General features: G+C 42.4%; 1 protein-coding gene across 1 annotated transcript; it reads left to right on the top strand.

Annotated features, from left to right (window-relative positions):
* Window positions 1-1,269: 1,269 nt before the first annotated feature.
* On the top strand, window positions 1,270-1,725 carry LOC123755075 (putative uncharacterized protein FLJ46204). Its single transcript, XM_045737551.2, has one exon. The coding sequence runs from the start codon at window positions 1,270-1,272 to the stop codon at window positions 1,723-1,725; it is 456 nt and encodes a 151-aa protein (XP_045593507.2).
* The last annotated feature ends 9,310 nt before the right edge of the window (window positions 1,726-11,035 follow it).

Raw genomic sequence — 11,035 nt, 5'->3', positions numbered from 1 at the left:
AAAGGAGTTGAATGGAGCTAGAGAGAAGTGGGGGAAAGAAGCTGTATTTAACTAAATAAAGGTCTGGATGAAGCTAGAGTATGGGCTGATAAGGAGCTGCATGAAGTCAGATAGAGATGGTTAAAAGGCTGGATGGAACTGAAGAAACGTTTGGAAAAAGACTGAAGGAGAAGAGTTGAACTCTGGGCTTGACGGAGCTGCAGAGGATGCTGATTACTTCCTAGTGTTGAATAAACAATATCGTCGCTCGGTCACGAGTGTAAGTGCAACTCAAACACATGAAACTAAATCTTTCATAAGCTTCTTAAAGCTGTCGGTGTTGTGATTCTCTTGTGTATGTGTGTGTGTGTGTTCTCACCTAGTTGTGCTTGAGGGAGTTGAGGTTGAACAGTATGTGTGTATGTGTGTGTGTTCACACGATCTAGTTTTAGCGCCTTTGCCTCCGACCTGCTAGTTATCGGTCGGATAATCCAATTAGTCTCACAATTCTTGTATCATTATAATCGTGCAATATATGCAACAGTATTTTATTATTTATAGCAGCGGCGGTTCAGGCAGGTAACATAACGGACCCAAATAGGTTATCTAAAGCGATGGTTTCATCGGAAATAATCCGCCATTAGATTTACATCCCAATGCTAATTACTGCTGAGATTACGAGATCAAACAGAGTGAAGAAAATAAAAAATCCTTCTACACAGCCCTGGCTTCGAACCTAGACTGCTTCAAGGGCAAGACGAGTGTGCTAGCCAACGCACACAAGTTAATCAATTTTCCATCCTCATATTATCTGTCCACCTCTACTACATTGCATGTCGAGGCGTGACTACTTTTTACTTATGTACTTTGTCAACTTAGAGGCAATCCAATCTACTATGGATCCTGCTGTAGTTAGCAATCGTGTTTCTAATTCAGTTACTTCTGAACCTTTCTTTTCAATCATATCTGATTTTGAGAACATTTTCTGGGCTAGTGTTAACTGTATCTCTATGCTATTCCAGTTCTTCATTACAGACAGACAGACAGACAGACAGACAGACAGACAGACAGACAGACAGACAGAAAGAGACAGGGATACGGGGATATAGGCTGGTAGGAAATACTCAACCGTCTCATACAAGCGGTGTTCGGAGCCCCTCTTGCTTGCCCTCTCGTTGCCTCCTTGTTTTGCTTGACACACAAGCAGTCAACAGAGGCATTTTTTCCAGCTGTTGAGCGCCTAACAGGGCGGTAACGAGGGTTTCTCCTGCCTGGCACTCGTACACCAACATGCTGCCTCTCATACTGTCACACCAACATGCTGCCTCTCATACTGTCACACCAACATGCTGCCTCTCATACTGTCACACCAACATGCTGCCTCTCATACTGCCACATGCTGCCTCATACACTTCCACACCAACATGCTGCCTCTCATACTGCCACACCAACATGCTGCCTCTCATACTGTCACATGCTGCCTCATACACTGTCACCCCAACATGCTGCCTCTCATACTGCCACACCAACATGCTGCCTCATACACTTCCACACCAACATGCTGCCTCTCATACTGTCACACCAACATGCTGCCTCATACACTGTCACACCAACATGCTGCCTCATACACTGTCACACAAACATGCTGCCTCTCATACTGCCACACCAACATGCTGCCTCTCATACTGCCACACCAACATGCTGCCTCATACACTGTCACACCAACACTGCCTCTCGCCCTTATAAGAAACACGGCCTGACGATTTTTTGTAAGTCTCGAAAATGATTTGAGACTATAATCTTCCTTTTGGATATTTCTATTTAACGGTCTTATATATATGCAAATATTGCTCACGTCACACCCTCTTGATGGATGGGGTCTTTCTAATTTATGGTAATTGTTGCTAATGCAAGGAAATGTTAATGTTGACGCAAAGAAGTGTTGAACTTGGCGCAAGAAAATATTGAAGTTTAAGTAAAGACGTGTTGATATTGATACAAGAAAGTGACGTAGAAGAATCTGGGACTGAATTAAATACACTATATATAACGAAACTTGAAAATATTTGTAGTTTGTGCAAGGGGACTGCAACTGAAAGCGTTTTCAGATATAAAATTTAGTAAGATTTGCAACAGTGAATTCACTGAATTCTGAGTTGCAAAAATTTACAGGTTTTAACGCAAACCTTTGACAGCTCTAGTAAAAGCAATAGCAGCTCCAGTGGCAACAACAGATACAACAGCAGCCAAAACAGTAACAGTAAATGAGCAGCAGTGTCAGGAGCAACAACAGACGCAACAGAATACAACCACATAATAATTAAAGCAACAGAAGTATCAACAACAGCAGCAGCAACAACAACATCAGCAGCAGGATCAACATCAGCAGCAGGACCAACATCAGCAAGAATACCGTTATACAATCAAGGTACATATTCAACATCTCTAAAACGTCCACACGTTGAACATGTTGGGCAGGGAACACCCTAACAATGTCTTGTAATAAGTAGCATTTAGAAGTAACTAATAAACTCGCTACTTAGGAAATATTATTTTCTATGCCCTTTTAGAAAATTAAATTATTTAGCTTAACCAATTTTAATTTGATTTACATATATTTTTTAACATCCAGGCAATCCCTGAGACTAGTAAGAGTGTACGCAGCCCCAACATTAAATTTTCTCATCGTAAAACGTAAGTTTAAAATTGAAACTTTTTTTGGTTTGAAAGAAGAAAAATGCCAGCGTGAAAAGGACTTGGGGCAGGAGATTAATGGGACTTGAACCTTACGTCATTGGAAAAAGAAAAACGAGACGAGACATGACCACAACGTACAAAGTACTTATGGATCTAGGCAAAGAAGACAAGGAGACTCATTTTAATACTCGCGGCAATGGAAAGAGAAACCTATAGCGAAAATTGTAAGCCAAAATAAACTAATTAATGCACAAAACCTTTCTTATTTAAATCGACAACTAATTTCAGAGAAACAGCGCCTTACTGTATGATACATTACGGTCACATAAAAATAATTGGTATAAAACTTGGTTATCAACAAATTCTTGCTAATTAAACATGCAAGGACGTTCCACTGAATATTTGTCACATTAGTGATATATCCACATTCTATATCATGTGATTAAACCAGGCATAACAGTGCCAAGGATAGCGCACAGTGCTAAGTGTAGCACACAAAGCCGTACAAAACACAATTTCACACATATAATACACAGAGCCTCCGCCCCCCCCCCTCTCTCTCTCTCTCTCTCTCTCTCTCTCTCTCTCTCTCTCTCTCTCTCTCTCTCTCTCTCTCTCTCTCTCTCACCTTTATATCTTCCTCCGTCCCCAAGCATTTATCATCTGAGAATTCCATCAAATATCACAGAAGTCTCGTGCTATTCACTATCTCCAAGAGACAAGAGGGACAGTCTCCGAGTTCATAGTAAACAAACGGAGCAACGCAAACACGCTCGGAGCTGTGTGAGTCGCGGAGGATAGATACAGGAATCCCAGTGGATACACGCAAGAGTCCCAGTGGAAACATACAGGAGACCAAGTGGATCTACACAGGAATTCTAGTGATTTCACACAGACACACAGGAGTACCAGAGAACTCCTGTTTGTAAACATAGGTTTCATGATAAAGCGATAATAAAGCTTAGCACTAATAAAAGACAGAAGAACTACACTATGAAACAGGAAATATGTAGAGAAAAGAGTACTGCTCAACAAGAGAGAGAAAGCAGAGTAGCAGCAGAATGGGAGCCGGTCGGCCGAGCGGACAGCACGCTGGACTTATGATCCTGTGGTCCTGGGTTCGATCCCAGGCGCCGGCGAGAAACAATGGGCAGAGTTTCTTTCACCCTATGCCCCTGTTACCTAGCAGTAAAATAGGTACCTGGGTGTTAGTCAGCTGTCACGAGCTGCTTCCTGGGGGTGGAGGCCTGGTCGAGGACCGGGCCGCGGGGACACTAAAAATCCCCGAAATCATCTCAAGATAACCTCAAGAATCTCAAGAAGACGTTGATGAATCAAAAGAATCAAACTAGCACGAAAATTATAGAGGAAAACTATTTAATAAAAAACAGAGAAAATGTCACATAATATTTATATGGAATATTTAAGCTTGCCCACACCTACAACCTCAACATGAAGAGAAGATCAATGTTATGTAAAAGAAAAAGTGAGCAATTCATTAGTAAAACTGCTTAAGGCATAGTCACTGGCGGTCAAGAATAGAAATATATGTTCGAAATATCTCAATTAAGATTTTGCAATAGTTTATAAAGTAATTTGGCAAACAATTATGTTAATATTATTGCTATAGTTGCACTGGAGTTGTTGTACAAGTAGCAGTTTTATGAGTATTGCTAAGAAATCTATTTGTAATAATAATATTAGCATTCTTACTGAATGTAGTAGGTACGCACATACACACACACACACACACATATCCAGGAGTCAATGCTCGATCCTGCAAGCACAAATAGGTGAGTACACACACACACAGAAAGACGTGGGGGTTGATATCACGCCAGACCTGTCCCCCGAAGCACACATCAGAAGGATAACATCAGCAGCATATGCCAGGTTGGCCAACATAAGAACGGCTTTTAGAAAATTAGGTAAAGGATCATTCAGAACCTTGTATATCGTATGTCAGACCAATCCAGGAGTATGCAGCTCCAGCATGGAGTCCATATCTCGTCAAGCATAAAACTAAATTGGAGAAGGTTCAGAGGTTTGCCACCAGACTAATGCCCTAACTGAGGGGGCATGAACTATGAGGAAAACTACGGGAATTAAACCTCACGTCGCTGGAAGGCAGGAGAGTTAGGGGGAGACATGATTACCACATACAAGATTCTCTGAGGAATGGATAGGTTAGACAAAGACAGTTAATTTAACACAAGGGGCATACTCACTAGGGTACACAGGTAGAAATTGAGTATTCAAATGAGCCATAAAGACATTAGAAAAAATTTATTTAGTGTCAGAGTAATTAATAAAGGGAATGCATTAGGAAGTGATGTGGTGGAAGCAGACTCCATACACAGTTTCAAATGTAGATATGATAGATCCCAATAGTCTCAGGAACCTGTACACCTGTTGATTAACGATTGAGAGTAGGACCAAAGAGCCGAAGCTTAACTCCCGAAAGCAAGACTAGGTGAGTACAACTAGGTGGGTACACCTCCACTTGATAAAAAACAGAAAGACCTTACATATAACATACCACCAGATCAACAAACATGAACTATAACAGCAGCATACGTGGAGATAGTGAACTTCAGGAGGGTCCATCGGAAACCTGCATAAGGTAGCTATATGAATGGAATGTATTACATGAAGCCAATGCTTCATATAAAAAAATCTCGGGGTATATAAAACCCCGAGATTGAAACTTCAAAAAGCTAGCACCAAATTAGAGAAGGTACAGTGCTTGTTACATGACTTGTCAATGATCTAAAAGGCGTTACATACAGAATCTAAGATAACTAAGATAACACGATCTTACTACAATGTAAATGTTAAGGAAGATAGGCGAGATGGTCGATACGTACAAGATTCTCACAGCTATTGAGATTTATGAGCAGATTCAATTGAATTACAGGATAAGATAGGCATTATAGATGTTACCTTGATGCTAATCTGTGTTACCTTGATGCTAATCTGTGTTACCTTGATGCTAATCTGTGTTACCTTGATGCTAATCTGTGTTACCTTGATGCTAATCTGTGTTATCTTGATGCTAATCTGTGTTATCTTGATGCTAATCTGTGTTACCTTGATGCTAATCTGCGTTACCTTGATGCTAATCAGATGTGGTTCAGAGGATAAATGTCTCTGCGACTCAATCTCTGATCCTGATGAATCATTACAAAACATTGTTTATTATGAAGTGTTAACATGAGAAATGGTTAAAAGGTTCGGCTGAATTACATTCATAGTTTAAAATCTGATAAAATGAATACGAGATGTAGTCATTGCATCAGAGGATCGACAACAGAAGAGGCGGGGCCCAAGGTCTGAAGTTCATAGCACAGGCACATTTAGGTACGGAGCACAACCACACACAGCACACAACTAGACAAAACACTTCAATATACAGGATAAATACACATCACGTATGAACTCTCACACACACACATACACGACACTCCAAACACAGGGCAACATGCTGCAGAATTACACACAATTCTGTCATACACCTTACACACAACCCAACAGCAGGATATACACAATCACACGCAACACAACCAGGACACAACACAGCCACTTACAACAACACCATTCTCAACAACATTCAATACACACAATGCAATCACCACCACATACAATACAACCACACAAAACAGCACATACAAAAAATAACCATTCACAAGATACTCGCAAGATTCACCCCCAAACCAATCACACACAGTACAAAAATAACAAGTGCAATTACACACACACCCAACACACCCACACACACACACACACACAACAAGGCACAAATTCTCAGTACACACACACACACACACACACACACACACACACACACACACACACACACACACACACACACACACACACACACACACACACACACACACACCACAACCAAACTCATACAAAGTCACAACAGCCCAATACAAACACCCAACACACACACACAACACAACCACAAAAAACACCATCACTGAGCACAAAACTCACGCCGCCTTTCCTAGACACAGCAGCAAAATCATTTTTCTGCTTGCGAGAGTAAACAGACATGTTCGTTTGCTGCCCCCAGAGTGGACAAGCTCGGCAGATGACAGTCCCACTATTTGAAAGTCTAATTTGCCGTTTTCCTTCGTGTTTGAAAGAACTGGGAAAGAATACGAAAGAAAAGTTTGAAAGAAATGAAGTTTTGTTGTGGGGAAAAACAAGAGGAGTTTGTGGAAACTAATTTAAGTTGATTCTTAGAGTCTAGAGGAACGGGTGTATAGGGGGAAGAAGTGTATGGGGAATGAATATATGAAGGAAGGGACGTATGGTTGAAGCGATGAATAAAGGGAGGGATTGTATGAGGGGAAGGCGTATCAGGCAAGGGGTGTAGGGGGGATTGGGTGTATGGGGGAAAGGGGTGTATTGTGGAAAAGATATATAGCGGAAGGAGTAATCACCTAGTTCTGCTTGCGGGGGATGAGATTTGTTTTTTCGGTCCTGCCTCTCATCTGCCAATCAACTGGTGTACCGATTCTGGAGCCTATTAGGTTCTAACAAATCTACATTTGGAATTGTGTATGGAGTCTGCCTCCACCACATCACTGCCTAATACATTAAATCTGTTAACTATTCTGACACCGAAAAAAATACTTCTAATGTCTCTGTGGCTCATTTAGGTACTAAGTTTCCTCCTGCGTCCCCTTGTTGTGTTCCATCCATGCTAAATAGTTAGTCATTGTCCACCCCTCTCAATTCCTCTGAGAATTTTCTAGGTGGTTATCATGTCTCCCTTTACTATTCTGTCTTCTAGAGACGTGAGGTTTAGCTCCCATAGCCTTTCCTCGCAGGTCATACCTTTCAGTTCTGGAACTAGTCTGGTGGCGTATCTCTGAATGAGTGAATGAGGAAATGTGTGTATAGCTAAAGGATGAAAGGAAATGGAACTATCACGAGAAACCGCCAAGCCATTACGACTAAATAGCACTTGGAGTAGTATCAGGATAAGGATTTGGGATGGGACGCGGGGAAAGGAATGGTGTCCAACCAGCTAGACGGTCGGGAATTGAACGCCGACCTGCATGAAGCGAGAACGTCGCTCTACCGTCCAGCCCAAGTGTTTGGATTTAAGCATGCAAGAAAAAGTGAATGTGTAATGCTGGTATAGAAATAACAAAGCATTGCGTGTATGTGAAGAGAAATCAGAGCACAGAAAAAACATAGGATTATCAGAGCACTGCATTAGTGTAGGAGCAACAGAGTGTACTGTGGATGTAGGAACATCAGAACGTGTTGTGGGTGTAGTGTAATATGTGTACTGTGGATGTAGGAACATCAGAACGTGTTGTGGGTGTAGTGTAATATGTGTACTGTGAGTGAAGGAACATCAGAACGTGTTGTGGGTGTAGTGTAATATGTGTACTGTGGATGTAGGAACATCAGAACGTGTTGTGGGTGTAGTGTAATATGTGTACTGTGGATGTAGGAACATCAGAACGTGTTGTGGGTGTAGTGTAATATGTGTACTGTGGATGTAGGAACATCAGAACGTGTTGTGGGTGTAGTGTAATATGTGTACTGTGAGTGAAGGAACATCAGAACGTGTTGTGGGTGTAGTGTAATATGTGTACTGTGGATGTAGGAACATCAGAACGTGTTGTGGGTGTAGTGTAATATGTGTACTGTGGATGTAGGAACATCAGAACGTGTTGTGGGTGTAGTGTAATATGTGTACTGTGAGTGAAGGAACATCAGAACGTGTTGTGGGTGTAGTGTAATATGTGTACTGTGGATGTAGGAACATCAGAACGTGTTGTGGGTGTAGTGTAATATGTGTACTGTGGATGTAGGAACATCAGAACGTGTTGTGGGTGTAGTGTAATATGTGTACTGTGAGTGAAGGAACATCAGAATGTGTTGTGGGTGTAGTGTAATATGTGTACTGTGAGTGAAGGAACATCAGAACGTGTTGTGGGTGTAGTGTAATATGTGTACTGTGGATGTAGGAACATCAGAACGTGTTGTGGGTGTAGTGTAATATGTGTACTGTGAGTGAAGGAACATCAGAACGTGTTGTGGGTGTAGTGTAATATGTGTACTGTGGATGTAGGAACATCAGAACGTGTTGTGGGTGTAGTGTAATATGTGTACTGTGAGTGAAGGAACATCAGAATGTGTTGTGGGTGTAGTGTAATATGTGTACTGTGAGTGAAGGAACATCAGAACGTGTTGTGGGTGTAGTGTAATATGTGTACTGTGAGTGAAGGAACATCAGAACGTGTTGTGGGTGTAGTGTAATATGTGTACTGTGAGTGAAGGAGCATCAGAACTTTGGTGCTGGAATATCGGATCGAATTAAATAACAACAAAATCTAGATGATACAATTCCCAAAAGACAAACCGCAAACATGGACCGGATGGCAAAAACACCCGAGATATCCGGCTCACTAGAGGGAAATAGTGCAAAGATTACAGTATAATAGTGACAGACTGCTATAAAACCAGGGATCTGCTGATTGCTGCAGTGAGAGCGAATAATACACACAACAGAAGAATGTCTGCTGGGTGTTGATATATATGTGATAATGAAACGAAAAAACAGCAGACGTAAAATAAGATCTCTGCTGGGGGCTGGATAACGAGTGGGAGACTGCAAACCAAAACAGTTGGACGTTTGCTGTGCTGAAGCAGAGGGGGGATAGCATAATGCAGGACGTCTGCTGATTGCTAGAGTGATGGAGGAGACAGCAGACAGAACAATACCATCAGGACGTCCCTAACCACTCCTCTTTGTCCTCCCGCACGCGAGGTCTGCCGGACCATTTTGGCAATACAACATATTCCACGTCGGGAGAGTGAAGATGGATGCCCTCTTGCTCGCCCCAGCGTGTTTTATTTGGTTTTCTGTGTCTGTGTCTGTCTCTGTATATCTATCAGTCTGTCAGTCGATCTCTCTCTCTCTCTCTCTCTCTCTCTCTCTCTCTCTCTCTCTCTCTCTCTCTCTCTCTCTCTCTCTCTCTCTCTCTCTCTCTCTCTCTCTCTCTCTCTCTCATCATATCCACACACACAGTATTCATCGAAGAAGCCACTTCGGGTCAATCATAGAGACAATCAGAGTGTCTGAGCCATCTCCGGCACCATAAGGCTTTATCTCTCTCTCGCTGACATTGGTCAATTAAGGAGAAAGCAGGACATGCCCAGTGGTGATTGGTCGAGCACATTCCCAGGGATGTGAGTTCGAGTAGTAAGCGAACCCTTTGTGTTGTTCACTTAATCAAGGATTCTATTTCCGAGCGCACAGAGGCGGGCCAGAGAGGTTGGTGAAGCCTTGGAGAGAATACCATTGCCCATTGGATATTCACACAATGATCACTCGATGATGGTTTCTAAACCCTAGCTAGCAAAAGATGTTGTTAAGAAGTAAATATAAAGGCGCCGCTCTTTGTGGGCTACTGACAGACGTCATGTGTGTGTGTGTGTGTGTGTGTGTGTGTGTGTGTGTGTGTGTGTGTGTGTGTGTGTGTGTGTGTGTGTGTGTGTGTGTGTGTGTGTGTGTGTGTGTGTGTGTGTGTGTGTGTGTGTGCGTGTGCGTGTGTTGTGTTGTGTGTTGGCAGGAGAAGGATCTAGGAATCTACATTACCTAAAGTCTGTCTCCATAGCAGCTAGAGCTTGCGGGCTCAAATAGTAAATACACACAGCAATACTCTTGTTCTACCAAGACCCATAACAGTCAACGCCTCTGTTGTTATGCAATTTGATACAAATACATAGCTCGACTCCATGCCTCCATGTGAACTCACTAGATTCACCTTGCCCCAGCAATTGCTGGGATTAATACGAGCGCCTAAGACACAGCACAGTGCCACAGACAAGACACGGCACAGTGCCACGGACAAGACACAACACAGTGCCACACGCAACACCGTAACATGCTGGAGTGGAGAGGAAGGCCCACGAGATATGTAATCCCATCGTGAAGAAAAGTCCGAATGAATCTCGAGATATTCGGGTTGATTCAGTTCGTGTTTATCAAACGATACTGTGTTCATACTCATGTCTGTCGACCTAAGCGCAAGGAATTCATAGGTGGCAACGGCGATAGAAGTAAATATTGACGCCTCAGATTACCTTTGATAGAGCAGTTAACCATGGTGATCCAGATGATCATGGTGAAACAAGTGGCCATGGTGATGTAGTTCTGCATGGTGACACATGTAACCATATATGGTGATTCTCAAAGCCATGTAAACAGTTCATAATAATTGGTCTGAAGTCCCCTTGAATGGTCATGAGGTTAGAGCAAGGTGTAGCTCGGATCAGACCGTCTCATGGTGCTGTGCCAATTACCACTAATGGCTCAAGGCTT

The sequence above is a fragment of the Procambarus clarkii genome, chromosome 28 (assembly GCF_040958095.1).
Source record: "Procambarus clarkii isolate CNS0578487 chromosome 28, FALCON_Pclarkii_2.0, whole genome shotgun sequence".
NCBI classification, from domain to species: Eukaryota; Metazoa; Arthropoda; class Malacostraca; order Decapoda; family Cambaridae; genus Procambarus; species Procambarus clarkii.
The sequence above is the reverse complement of the archived record's forward strand: the minus strand, read 5'-3'. Positions and strand labels throughout refer to the sequence as shown.